Source organism: Cynara cardunculus (assembly GCF_001531365.2).
Source record: "Cynara cardunculus var. scolymus isolate 2C chromosome LG 13, CcrdV1, whole genome shotgun sequence".
In the NCBI taxonomy this organism is placed as follows: Eukaryota; Viridiplantae; Streptophyta; class Magnoliopsida; order Asterales; family Asteraceae; genus Cynara; species Cynara cardunculus.
In genome coordinates, this window is record NC_037540.1 from 16,332,474 (window position 1) to 16,347,532 (window position 15,059).

The 15,059-nt window shown below is 34.1% G+C and overlaps 2 protein-coding genes across 2 annotated transcripts; one reads left to right on the plus strand and one right to left on the minus strand.

The window, feature by feature from the left end:
• The first annotated feature begins 1,034 nt into the window (after positions 1-1,034).
• LOC112524087 (reticulon-like protein B5) lies at positions 1,035-3,275 on the plus strand. Its single transcript, XM_025133731.1, has 6 exons — positions 1,035-1,143; positions 1,180-1,281; positions 2,411-2,591; positions 2,668-2,809; positions 2,940-3,009; positions 3,109-3,275. The coding sequence occupies exons 1-6, from the start codon at positions 1,035-1,037 to the stop codon at positions 3,273-3,275; spliced, it is 771 nt and encodes a 256-aa protein (XP_024989499.1).
• A 5,279-nt stretch (positions 3,276-8,554) lies between these two features.
• On the minus strand, positions 8,555-13,567 carry LOC112524841 (F-box protein At5g52880). Its single transcript, XM_025134790.1, has 6 exons — positions 13,228-13,567; positions 11,043-11,197; positions 10,526-10,613; positions 9,549-9,748; positions 9,107-9,249; positions 8,555-8,934 (listed from the first exon to the last, which is right to left on the minus strand). Exons 1-6 carry the CDS (start codon positions 13,410-13,412, stop codon positions 8,815-8,817), a joined length of 891 nt encoding a protein of 296 aa, XP_024990558.1. The 5' UTR covers positions 13,413-13,567; the 3' UTR covers positions 8,555-8,814.
• Between the last annotated feature and the right edge of the window lie 1,492 nt (positions 13,568-15,059).

Below are 15,059 nucleotides of genomic sequence, written 5' to 3' on the forward strand. Positions count from 1 at the left end.
TTGTGTAAATGACTCCTTGGTTTGGGTAGAACTCCAAACCGACTATTATGCATAAAATATGTATATGGAATAAAATTTTCTATGCCGTAGCAGCGACATAGAAATCATACCTCATTCGTTCAACCGATTCATAGTTTTTAATCACCAATTTCGTCATCCATTTATAGTTGTTATTATCACTTTGAAATTGTTGCTATAAATAATAATATCTAAGAGATAACCTCTTAATGCGAATGGTACAAGTTATTAATGCATATCGTATATGTTAAAAAATGTACGATACAAGTTCCCGCTTTTTTGTAGTGGGCCTTAGCAAGTGGGCATTGGCACACCTATTCCCAAGCCTCGCATTTTAAATGCTTTCCAGTAACAACAAATCTGTTTCCTTCGACTAAACTAAACAAAATCATTAAGTTAAAACAGTTGTAATTACTAAAAGTAGGTAATTATAGTTTCAATGGTACCAAAAAAGTAAAACATTTCCATTTCCATTTCCATTTACATGAAAGTCCACTAAGTGGTCACCTGTGTCACCATAGTAGCGGTGCAAGAGCATACCAGACACTATGATCTCTTTCAAGTAATAAAATGATAAAAATATTGAGATCTCTATAAGGACCAATCTTCAGAGTTTCAAGTATTAAGTTAAGAATACTATAATTTTAATCAGAGAAAGAATAAAAATATATTTGAACGAGTTTGATATTTTTAAGAACGAATTTAAACAAATAAAGGCCAACAAATGTGTAATCATAAATGAATATTATAAACAAGACGGCCCACAACTAAAGGCCTGACGGAACTTCAGACGCCGTCACCGTCAACCGTGCCAAAAGAAAATTTGTGTTCCCAATTTACCCCCCCGAACCTTGAGGCTCGGGTACTCCTAATATGAGCTTCGGATTCAATCTTCCTCCTCATGCATACCATATTCATTCGTTCATTTCATATTGGAGCGAAATTATTCAGAGGACACCTACGTTCTCCTTATTGCCGGCGAATAACTGCGTAAATCCGGTAACCTAGATCCAGATATGGCAGATAATGCCGCCGGAGAGCATGAATCGTTTGTTGACTCGGTGAAAGAGAAGATCTCCGAGACGTTTCATGGAGACGATTCTTCTTCTTCATCGGATTCTGATGGCAAGAGCAAAGGAAAGGGAAAGGGAAAGGGAAAAGGAAAAGGAAAGAAGAGCTTATCTCTATCACCCATGAAAGAAAAGGTTAACCGTCTCTTCGGGAAGGAGAAGTCTGTTCATGAGATCTTAGGAGGCGGTAAACGTATGCACCTTTCCCTAAAACTACTTCAATTATTAAATGTTTTTTTAGATTCGCAGATCGTTCATATATGATTTACATTTGATGCATTATATTGATTCCTAGGCGTTGACGAATTAGGGTAATCGTTCACGCAGTTCTTGGTGATAATTAATTGTAGGTTTTATGTATTATGCACGATCCTTTGTTTTCAAACTATCATGCAATTCCACTGTTCCCCCTGACCAACTTTATTAGCTAGCATCTTCTTCCCGATCTACATTTGCAGACATTGTGATTCGAATTTAGATTTGCACATTTCAGAACTACATGCTGGATTTTCCAATGCACTTTTAGTACGAATCTATCAACAGACCGCATTGATGTTTGTTAAATATTTATCTCCGGGAGCAGTAAATAAGATCTTTCTCAGACGAAGGATCCCTGATCTATATACCTGATAGTTGTGATGTTCTTGATAACTTATGTGAGTTCAATAGCAGATCTCTATTTTAAGATATTGATGACACTTTTTGAAAATGAAGATGCTTAAAGGAAACAATTTGAACTTTTAGTATATCTTTAGGGTGAATTTCATCTGAAGGCCCTTCTATTACCTTTCATGCAGCGACATATGTGGTTCTGTTTGTTCTATCAAGTAGACTAATTCAGGTGGACCATATGTACTCTTGTGTTCTTAGAAGAGCTCTCATTTGCTAAACTTCCATAAATTCTTTTGTGCATAACTTTTTTTGGGTTTTCAGTTGATTCGGATGTCAACTTGAGTTAATCACTTTAGGTAATCAAAGCTAGAGCCTGATTTAGGTATAGTGTATCCAGTGCGTTATAATTGCATGAAAGATGAGTGTTGGGAAGCTATATGGATAATGGATATACTCCATATCTTTACTTCACTTATGCTGGGATATTGAAACTTGGAACATCAATGTTTTGCCTCTTAACTTTGTTACGATATGATGCACAAACTGATCATCATCAGGGTCCATATAGATTATGACACATATGAACTCCCATTAGATGGCATATGATATGAATGTGTGATTGCAAAGATATGTTTGCCCTATAAGCAACTATATGTGGTGTTGTGCTTTTAATTTGCATTTTGATCATGTTTAGATTTTGGTCATGGCAGCTGCTGATATACTGCTGTGGAGGAACAAGAAGAGCTCTATTTGCGTGCTAGGTGTTGCCACTTTAATCTGGGCGCTCTTTGAATGGATCGAATATCACTTGCTTAGTCTGTTATGCCATGTTCTAATAATAGTTCTTGGGATCCATTTCCTGTGGTCAAATACATTCAACGTCATCTACAGGTAATGTATAGGATTCTTCATGTTTTTGACATGTTTCTTCTATATTTGAATCACATATATGTTATATATACATGAGCAGGTGTCCACAATTCCCACAAGTCGCCATCCACGAAGATACTGCTCTGCAGATAGCCTCCGTCCTTAGGTTTGAAATCAATAAGTCTCTGGTGGTCCTTCGTGAAATTGCTTCTGGGAAAGACCTCAAGGAATTTCTTGCTGTATATTCTTATCTTCTCCCTATCATCTTGACACCAATTCTGTGAATCTTTAAAATTTTCATATGATGTAGATCAGTTTTGTGATATCATAAGGTTGACTACTGATCCGATATGCATTCTCATTTATCAGGTGATCGCTGGTCTGTGGATTGTTTCGATTGCAGGAAGCTGCTGTAACCTCTTGACATTGATCTACATATGTAAGAACCATGCTGCAACTTTTCTTTTCTAGTTTAACAATGAGGAAAGAGTGTTGTGTTGGTATGACATTTATAGTAGGTGTGTTCGGTTTTAATCAGGCTTTGTGCTGCTATTGACGGTGCCGTTGCTATACGAGCGACAAAAGGATCAGATTGATGTGTTAATTGAGAAAGCAGAGGGTGAGTTGAAGAAACAATATGAGGTATTCCATGCCAAGGTATTGAGCAAGGTTCCCAGAGGACAAAAGGAGAAGAAGTTTGCATAAAAACTGTTTAGTTGTTGTGAAAATTATCACCACCTTCCAATTCTTCATTCACTTTCCTTCCAATTCCCATTATATTATCTATTTATTATATATTATCATCCTTCAAGATTTATATCATTAGTGAAATGCAACTACTATAAATGTAAAAAAAAAATTATACTATCATATACATACATACATACATACATACATACATACATACATATATATATATGTATATATATATATATATGTATATATATATTACTCATGTTAATTTCAAAACAGAAAATAAGCTAGTAGTAAAGTTTATATGCATACATGTTTCGTCATAAATTTTAGAATCATACTTAAATTAAAAGTATCATGATTACAACTACTAAACCATCCAAAATTAAAGTATCATTGAATTGCCTAAACAGATACATTTGATTATAGGCCAATTAAACTTGGTAAAGTTTAATGTTTGATTTATATTCTACCTCGTGCTGCTGGTGTTGGATAAGGCAGCAATGCCTTTACTATCCTACCAAGTCTTTACTATCATACCAAGTATGGATTCGGTATATTGGACATGAAAAAATAAAATAGGAATTTATGTTATATGTTTGGTAGGACTTTTATGTGGAAAATACATGAATAGTGTGACACAAGCTTGTTCCATTCATACCATATGGAACAAACTTATATTTTATCAATATAACTTTAAAATAAAACTTAATTTTCTTCTAAAATATCAAATAGGTCTCCCTTTTATATTTTCATTCTTTAAATTTTAGTTATTATATTTTATGTTTTTTAAACTTTTATTTTGTTGTACTCAAAATATTTTTTTTATACGGTTTCTATATAATTATTAATTTGTGTAATTTATTATATATTAATAACAATAAAATAATATAGAAGAGGGATAAACTAAAAGTTTTCAATGATATCTCTTATTAAATTTTTTATTTTGGTGTCATTTTAATTGTTTTGACGAAAAGTTTTCAATGATATGTCTTATTATAAAAATAATTATTTTATTATAATTTAATAAATTACATAAATTGATCAAAATATATAAACAACTCATTTGGGGTAAATTGGTCATTTTACTTGTTCTTTTAAGTCTAATTCTGTCTCACCAAACGCTGAACAGATGTTCTGTCCCACCAAATACTGAACATATATTCTATCCTATCCTATAACACCCAAGATCCACATTTGCATATTACCATGTATTGCATATAACGAAAAACTCAAAAATACACATTTGGTTCCAACAAGTACAAGAAGCTAAATTACAAAATTTAACAACCAAATTTTTTCATAACATTCTTGTACATAATTTGCATATATAACTAGTATTCCAAAAACAACAGATAACATACTCTTTCATCATAATCCATGTAAACACAAAAGGAAAATTCACATTTTCCCCTTTCTATTATCCCTTGATAATACCTGACCTTCAATGCACATTTTTGAAGTCTAGTAAGAAATTCTTTTTTATGCAATTATAAGGTGAAAATCACCAAAACCTATTATAAAATCATATTTATAATTTTACAAATATATATATATATATATATATATATAAGCTTTTAATAAAACATAACCCATATCGCATTCGAATATGAATTTATAAATCTTCCTCGTCGCACATGAAGTGTGATCACTCAACTCCTCGCATCACTCTGTGCGAGATTCTCAAATTCCTAGCATCACTCTGTGTGGATCACCCAGAGCTCCTCTAGCCCTTAAGAACCAGAACTCCTCTTATCCATCAACCGGAGCAAAGCATAACTAAAACAAGGCCACTAAAGGCTAACTTGAAGTTTGGGCCATCTCGAATCAATATTAACACAAGATATGATCAACTAGTTTCTGGTTATTGACTAAAAAAAAGGAATCTAGAGGCAAGCCAACTAGAGCACCTCTGGACAACAAGAGCCTCCGGTCTTACCAACCAGAGCTTCTGGTCTCAAAATTTTAAGACAAACTAAAGATGCATGACCAACCAGAGGCCTTCTGGATGACCAAAGCATCTGGCCTGTCTAACTAGAGCTTATGAAAAATAAGAAAATAAGTTATACTTGAAAGCAAATAGATTTTAAACATAACCAGAGACCCTCTAGTTAAACATGGAAGTTAACCAGAGCCTTTCTGGTCATCTACCAAAGGTTGGAAATTTTTCTCAAGGACTTAACAGATAAGTAGAAACAATCTGCCCATAGCTAAGCCCATTGAGGCCCACCAGAGCCCTTCTGGTTGAATTATACTCTGACTCTAATTGTCAACATAGAAACGAAGTTCAAAATGGTTATATCCAAAAGGTTTTAATTATAAAAATTATGCTTGGAACTAGGGCTGTAAACAAACGGAAGTTCAGCAAACCATCCGTAAACCGTTCGGCGGGAAGTTCGTTTATGTTCTTTAGTTAAACAAACGAACATGAACAAGAGTCTCGCTCGTTCATTTATGTTCGTGAACGTTAGTCCATTTATGTTCGTTTATGTTTGTTTATATATTATATTTAATATATAATCTTTTATTTATTTAGTTTGAATTCAAATAATATTTATTTAAGTTTTAACTTTTTAGAATTTATTTAGATTTAAATTTTATCATCATTTTGTCTTATTTGAAAATTTTACCTTCACTTTTTCCCCAAAACTCTAGCCTCCAAATGTTAGTTTATGTTCATTTAGACATGTTCGTTTAGCCCATTTGTTTATGTTCGTTAGCATTTAACGAACGAACATAAACAAACACGAACAAACTTGATTTCTAAACGAACGAACACAAATATTTTCGTTCGTTTACTGTTCATGTTCGTTCGTTTGTTCGATTTAGTTAAACGAACGAACATGAACAAGTCTCTGTTCGTGTTCATTCGGTTCGTTTACAGCCCTACTTGGAACTAAGAGTTTGGATACAAAGTTCGGATACAAAGCTCGGACATACCATTAAATTCCAAAATATAGACCTTTGCATAGCACATGCAGAGCCTCTAGGTCAAGATATAGTGAACATTTGAAGAACTTGGATCTTCGATTACAACCAGAGGCATTCTTGTTGGACATGAAGACCAACCAGAGCCCCTCTCGCTCTTCATCAAACCTTTATTTTATTGAAACAACTTGAAGTATAACCATCCAGAAACTAGACCAACCCAAAAACATTGTTAATTCAAAGCACAGTCAATCAAAGTCTTTCTGATTACAAACAATTTTCCTCCTCATCAAAAAAAAACATTATTATCACATTGATTAGGAGCAATAATCCCCAAGTCCTCGTATCACCAGAAGCGATAACTTATGGTCATTGCATCATATGGATGCGATAACAAAATATATGGTCAAAACTCAGATTTCACAATTGCCACTCTTATTCTAGTCCTTATCCCAATATACACCTCTACTTGATAGGGGTGTTTGCGGTCCGGTTTGGACGGTTTAACCCCTTAGACCACAAACCAAACTGTAATGACGGTTTATAAAATTTTCAAACCAAGCGGTTTGACATCAAGTGTCCAGACCGATCAAACCAGATCACGAAAAAGGCGGTCTGGTCTGACTGGTTTAGACGGTTTGGGCCTTTAATGGACTTTAAATATTAAACTTAAAAAAACATATATAATTTATAATTTTAGATTAAATATCTATTTTGATTATGTTAGATGTTAGGCTTTATATTGGGCTTAGAGATATATTTGAGGCATAGTCTATATGTTAAAAAAAGTTGGGTTTGTTAATACTAAAATAAATAATATATATATATATATATATATATATATATATAGGGGTCTAATCAAATGAGAACTGATTAGTTTGTGGTAACTGTGAGGTTCAATCTCAACCACAAATCAACGAATAAATTAGAAAATTAATAATTATGGTAGTTTGAGTTAAAATTATAATTAAAGGGCATGTTAGGTATTTTTAGAAAACTCATATCTCCTCTCTCCTCTCTCCGACCTCCAATCTCCGGCCTCCGGTGAAATCGGTATCACAGTATATCACAATGGGTATCACATTGTGTATCTTTGTTTTTAAGGTTTAAGTTGATATCATAGTTGGTATCACAGTATATCACAATGAGTATCACATTGTGTATCTTTATGATTACTTGGTACCTGCCGGATTAATGTTCACCGGAGGCCGGAGATTGGAGGTCGGAGAGATGAGAGAGGAGTTTTTTTAAAATACTTAAAATGTCCTCTAATTATAATTTTAACTCAAATTACCATAATTATTAATTTCCTAATTTATCCGTTAATTTGTGGTTGAGATTGGATCTCACAGTTACCACAAACTAATCAGTTATCCCTTGAATGAGCCCATATATTATGGCGGTCGGCTTGGTCCAAACCGCCCAAAAAATGTTCTAGACCGGACCGGACCGGACCACCCAATTTTGCTATTTTCCAAGCCAAACCAAACCGTTAGACCGCTCAAACCGCCAAAAACGGTCCGGTTTGACTTGATTTGGCCGGTTTGAGCGGTTCTAACGGTTTTTTTGAACACCCCTACTACTTGATATGTCACTCTTATACCAAGGTACACCTCTCTTGATATACCACTCTTATTTCCACATAAAATATAACCATAAGAAATCTACCATTTTTGCCAAAAATGACATCAAAACAGTTCCATAATATAAACTCATATTAAGAACTTTACAGTTCTAAACCCAGTTTCATTATCAACTCAAAACAACTTCAAAAATAGTTTTGCCTTCTTTCCACATAAGCACCAACCAGTTCAGTATTTCAAATACTAAATATAGAAAGTTGATAATATAAACTCACCTTTTATTCACATATACGAAGATAAATTACACAGCATCGATTTCCAAATACAACCACAGAATCAACTTCTCCTTCTTACAGAATCACGTAAGATTTCACACAAGAACACACACAAAATAAGATTTTTCTTTTCCCTTCTCTCCAAAACAAACAGATAAGATAAATCTTATCTTATCGCTTTTATACTACCATAAAAATTTCACAGGCGGTGGAGTTAAAGAGTTTTATAATCATAATTTTCACACTCATCCCTATGAAATAAATTATACATAAAATCACTGGCAGTGGAATTATTATTTTAAGCAAGTAAACACATAACAGATTAAATTATTACTTACCAATACCTTTCAAAAACCATCCCAAAATTATATAACCGAAAAACCCGGTTATCCAATATCTTGTCTGGACACTAATCACACCCTAACTGAACCTATCTCCACTATTTGAGGAAGGAAGTAATAACATATAAAAATTCCTCAATCTCAGTGATTAGGTAGGCAGGTAAACTGAAGAACAAGTTTTATTGGTATTGAAAACCATAATATTAACAATCATGTCTTAATTACTTCCATCAACTACCACTACCCCTAAACCAAGCCTATGAATTTAGTAAATGACAACAAAAATTACTTGATATCAACAATTTCTACAATTATTCTTGTATTGTATATGTGATTTCTGATCATCTGGAACCAATTCTAATATAAAGAAAATAAAGTACAGCCATGTATATCATCTCTAAAGAGCTTACCAATCCAACTACATTCACAGAGAAAATTCAGACCTCCTAGGATAAGCCCAAAGCTTGGGAGCAGATTCCTCATATGAATCGGACTCGGAATCACTATCTGATGAAGAATAGTCACCATCTAGGTATTCAACAATCTGCCAAAACAAAATGTTCTTCAAGTATATATCATGATATTCCACTTTACCTATTTAAGTTTCCTTTCATTTTTGAAGCATTTATCACAAATTCATTAAAACAACTTTATTGCAACCAGAAACCCATCAGTCATAACTATTGGAAACTTGAAGATCAAACCATCAAAGTTACCTGTCGTGTAGATATCGGCTTCATCTGGTGATATTTGCATTTCAGTCTACAAGTTCCTTTTCCCATGTCACTGAACCAAAAGATTGCATGGCAGTGCTTGCAGAATCCCCTACAAGATGTAAGGAGTTTCTTTGATGAGATGCCTGCAATCAAATTAAATCTAACTGTCAGGAAGTAGAATGGCAGGTAAAGTTGAATGCCTAGTTTTGTCATGTTTCTATAAACACCCGTAGTTGGGGTGTGGGAGGGTAAGATGTATGCAGACTTGACCTCTAACTCAAATAGTAGAGCGGTTGTTTTTGTGAAGGCCCCCAGTTTGTGAAAAGTGAGCAATTTGTCATGTTTCTATGTAGTACTTAATTGATCTCTCAAACAGTAGATATATAACAATACCTATGGGAGTGCTAGTTGATTTCTTAAACACTTGTGTATAACTACATACCTTCATATGCTTTCTTAAAATCAGTTCTCCAGTCAAGGCTGCTTCTGCAAACAACATTCTCTTGGGAATTTTTGGACTTCTCATCCTCGGTCATTCCACCATAGAGCATATATTTGTTGGAGAAATTATGTGAAGTGTTGAAGAACATAGCATACATCAACTGCCATATATGGCTATCAGTTGAAGCGACATTCCATAAACTGCAAGTGAAACATTTACCAGTATTAGTGGCATCTAAATTTTAAAGGTGGAAAGAGTTGATGATAAGTTCCTTTTATGAAATGTAAGAGATACGAGTCTCTCATGATATTTTCCTAAGTAGGAAAAGTGGCAAGAACACTTGGGCCTTTGATATGTGTGTGTGGAAAACCAAACTAACATAGTATATCCCACTCCGAGGTAGGGTCTGGGAGTGGATAAATGCAAACATGACACCTACTCCACAAAGTAGAGCAGTTGTTTCCATGAAGGTGCCCGGTTTAAAAAAATGTGTATGTGAGAGAAAAGTTTGACCCACAATTTTCAGAAAGGTTGTCACAGATTTCGTAGAAGAAGAAAAAAAAAAGCAGAGTTCGAAAGAGAGGATCTTGAAAGAAAAGGTAACGCTAAAAGATATTAAGGAACAACTAAAAACACATGAGTAGTAGGCACAAGGAACAGAGCAAACGTTTGAAAAACTACCCAACCCTACATAGGACCCTAGCAAGGGTTCACCTTGGTGTTTGTCTTTGGGAACCACCATACTTGTAACTTTTTAGATTTATTTTTAGCCTATCTCAACTAATTTGGAAAAGAAGAATTCTTGTTGTGGGATAAGCATTATTTAAAATTGTTTTCTCTGATCGAACCGCTACTTTTACAACTAGAACTATGTGACGAATTTTAACCATAAGAAAAATCATTGTCAACTAAGTACTTGGTAGGAATGAAAAAACAATTGGATACACAAAAAATAATAAACAGAAGGGAAGAAGTACCGGCAAACTTGCGAAGCAGAAACTAAAGATTTTAAATCCAAGAAACTGAAGACGTGCACAAGAACATCTTGTGGCAGTTCAAGAGTATCTGGATAAAAAAAATCAAAAAAACAAATTAATGTAAGATGAATCATATAGGCACACATGTTTCAACACTAACTGAGCATTTTTCATCAAGATTGTTGCAACAGGGAGAGCCAACTCCGTATCTACAAGCAAGCCTTTGTTTGTTAATTGAAATTAGCCTAGAGGGACCATTCAAATATGCATATGATACTTGTTTACCATATGAACCTTAAGACTGTTCACATTTGTGTGCTAGTTCAAGTAAGGTCCATGTACTTTTCTATGAGCATAAATATCACCCTTTAGTTTCCAAATTATTAAATCAATACATTCAGAGGCATATACAGAAGTGGGCATGGCAGCCTAATTTTACTACTTAGTGATCCTTAAACTGTGTGCCTAGAACATGAAGAATTCTGGAGCATTGCAGGCACATTAAACAAAAACCAACCTTCCTCACTGTTATGGGCTTTCGAATACCTCTTATGAGCAACCATGGCATGCTTGAACTCGGCTACAGCCAGCGCCTTCTTTTGCTTTGGGAATGCCGATTCCACACTCTGAAGGAGAATATTGGCTGCTGAAATGGCGGATTGTGTTTGCATTCTGAATTCAAGAAAATACATTACATGGACATGAGTATGCCAAGAATACAGTAATTTTTCCTTCAGTGACAGAATACAAAGATCTTTGATAGTATGAATAGATACACCCCATAAACAACTAAAACGAATACTCTAGTACACTACACAAGGAAAGATGGGATTTCACATTTTCGCTATCCACATGAAGCAACCTGTTCTATCTTCTACCAAGTCAAAAGAGCATATACCTTATTACCTGGTAAAGTAACAAGTAAAAAATAATAAAAATTTCTAAGTAAGTTAATATCTGAAGTTTTCTTAGGCCACAAAAATATTTAGAATATTTTGTAATTTCTTTTAACTCATAACCATAGACCTCTACCAAAGCAGACTGTAAAAGCAGCAAAACTTAGGTGGCATTTGGTTTGTTGTCCTGGAATGGAATGTGTATGGGTTCGATAGTATGTTAGGATGGAAATGTATATAAACCAAACCAAACACACCCTATATATCCCACTAGGAGGTGGAATCTGAGAGGGTTAGGATATTTACGGAGCTTTCCTCTTGGGTGAAGAGGTTCGTGAAGACCCTTCGCTTGTGAAAAGACTTTGGAATAAGATTATCAGTAAGCTTGCCAACACTTTTAAAAGTTGAGGATTTTGTAAAGAAACTGGATAACAGGTAACAGAGAAAGGTAAGCATATAAAAGGCGTGATGATTCAAAAATTGTTATTTAGATAATGAGTTGGGTTTGGGTACTTCATCCATTGTGCCTATGATGTTCTCCACCCACCCCCACCAGCTTTTCTTTCCTTGCACCATTTTTTCCATAATCACCACAGGAAGAACTTTACTCTTGATACAAGTTTTGCAAACCAAATTAGGCCCCGTGCTTCTTTTTGTAATTTATGTTCATTTATTTAATAAGAATTAAAAACGAAGACATGAAGAAGAAGATGAAGATGAGAAACATGATGAAGGAACAACCATAGTCATTGCAAAAAAGAAGAAGGTGCACATTCTAAACCAAAAACCCACAACAAGACTAATCCAAAACCCAATTTTCTAATCAATCAGAAGCTAATGATGCCTAAAATAAAAATAAAAACCCTAAAAATCAGTGATGTAAGCATGTACCTAGTTGTGCGGAGTTTGAACAATGGCTTGGTACACTCTGGTGGTGGTGATGGTGGGAGCAGAGAAATGAGGACGACAGAAGGAAAAGAAGGACGGATGGAGAAGGAAGACGACTATGTACAACAACGAGAAGGCTCAAAGATGGTGACGGACTTGGGACTTCGGCAAGGTTGGATTGATTATCGACATTCGTCAAGTCGAAATGAGATCAGATTTGGGATTTGGGAATGGGTACTAAACCTACATCCCTCCATGGATTTGGTGATAACCTCACTTTTGGGAATGACGGGATTTTTCATGCCCATATCCTTAAACCAAACAACACATCTTAATCGTTACTAACATTCCCTTGATTTCATTCCCATACCTCTAAACCAACACCACCTTAGTATATTTGATATGCCCTACAGCCACTAAATCCCACAAAACACATCTGAAGGAAACCATCCATATCAAGAATGGATTTGCCTCTCCTGCTTATAATTATGAATAATCTAACACAAATGCAAATTCTTAAAAATGTTTCTATTTGTGATTCCTTCCTTCTAATTAAGTTTCATAGAAAAATGAAGAACTATTCAGTAAGGCATACAAAGTAGTCTACCCTCCTCCCATTAAAGCTGAAATTTTGACTCTGCACTGGTTTATTTTCAACTTCAAAATGCAGACTATATTAAATTAGCAACACAGTCCATAAAATTTAGCCTTTGAAAGAAGCATGATTAATGATCGTCATAAAAAATCCAAGTATGACTTACTTTCTGCAGAACTGTTTGACAATCAATTTGTCCCTAACTGCTCGTCTAAAGAAATTTCATGAAGCTGGGCTGACGATAACGTCAAAAAATTCATAAACATAATAAAAAGAAGTTGATAACAATAAGACTAAGATCACGGATCGAAGAAAAAACATACCGAGGAAGAAGACGAAAAGCCGTGAGGACGTCTTGGACGAGGAGAGATTGTAACACTTTGGGGAATTTAGAATAGGAGAGTTTAAGAATTAAAGCGAGCTCTTTACAAGCTGATGGGTAATGGCAGAGCTGGGAGAAGGATTCTTGAATCCCTAATTTATAGTATCGATCTAAGGGACCTTCCATTCTTTCAAATCGAATCAGTTTGTATGAAATTGAATTGAATACATATATGAATCAAGTTTGAGGGAAACACAAATATCTATTTTCTTTTATCATGGATCTAATTAAAATATCTCCTGTTTAGGGTTTTATTATCGGAAAATCTAAAATCCAGAAACGAAAGAAATATGTGGTTTATTTTTGTTATAAATCAGGTCATTTCCCTAACTCTAACAAAGGTTCTTGTCAAGGGACCGTTTGCGGTTCATAAATTATTTGGTACAGAATGATTAATTGATTATAATTATAGAGGTTCTCATGATATATTCTAAAATGAAATATAATTGTTTGGTAAATTTTTACAATGAAATTAGACACTTAATGGTTAAAAGAGGTCCATGATACAAAATCATTCACAGGGTTTTATAATCATTAAGAGGCTGACTGTTTTTTGTCAAACATGATTCACTTCTTAATTATTCATATATTGTCTATTAATGGAATTATTAAGAAGTAAACAAACGCCGCCTTAGTTAAAGGTTATTACTCTTTTTTTTTTTCATTTTCTATTAGAAAATAATATAAATAATGTAATTTACATATTTTGAGAAGTGATAAATATTTGAGAAGTAATGAATTAATTCTAGTCTTCATACGGTCAAGATCGGATTTGACTGATAAAAAATTATGACTTTGAGTGGTCAAAATTTACGGCTATGCAGAAAATAAAGAAGTTATTTTTGTAACTTTTACAAATAGACGGCAAACATGTTCATGCGTGAACCCGTGTGCAGGGCTGGTCCTGAGATTTTTGGTGCCCTTGGCGAAAAGTCCAAATGATACCCAAATAAAAACATCCAAGTGTGGTAATTTACAATTGTCTAGCTTTTTCCTTCGTAGACCGAGAGATCCATTAGTGTTGTTTGTTCATAAGTGTGATCTTATAGTTGAATGTTTGGTTTAAAAATAATATATTAAGGTTTCATTAGTCGAGTTGTTATAGTCCTTGCATTTAAACACCAACTCATCTACTTGTCCAGAACCAAAATAAGGAGCATCATAACACCAACTCATCTAATACTTGTCTCTATTTACTACATCACACGTCTTCTGTATAAACTAAAATTAACACTCATACCTTCTCAATCCAACTCCAAACACTTAATTGGTTGGTTCTTCTTCAATTATTTACACTCTACAACATCAATGGCTTATTCCTACTTCACTAATTTTGTCCTCCTAGTTTTAGTCACTTCAGGTGTTTGCTATGAAAATATTTATTGCATGACTCCATTAGTACATCATGTGTTTCATATAATCATATTTTGGGTCTCGACCAATGATAATCATGAGTTTCATATGTAAAATTGCGAAGTCAAGGGAGAACAGTCAAGTGAATTAGTTACTGCACATTCAAGTAAGGGCAAATCATCACTTAATTACTGCACTTTTATAGGTATGTTCAACTATATTATAGCTACTGAAATTGTGGTAATATACATCAAAATCTAATGGGATTAGAACAAAAATCGGTAGATGATAACTTGAATATTAATCACAGAATGAGAACTCCAGAGATTGGCTTGATTGATTTGATGAACAACTAGATCAATTAATAGCAATAATATTCATTTTTCTTTAAACAAACAATAAAAAGTATATAACTTATGC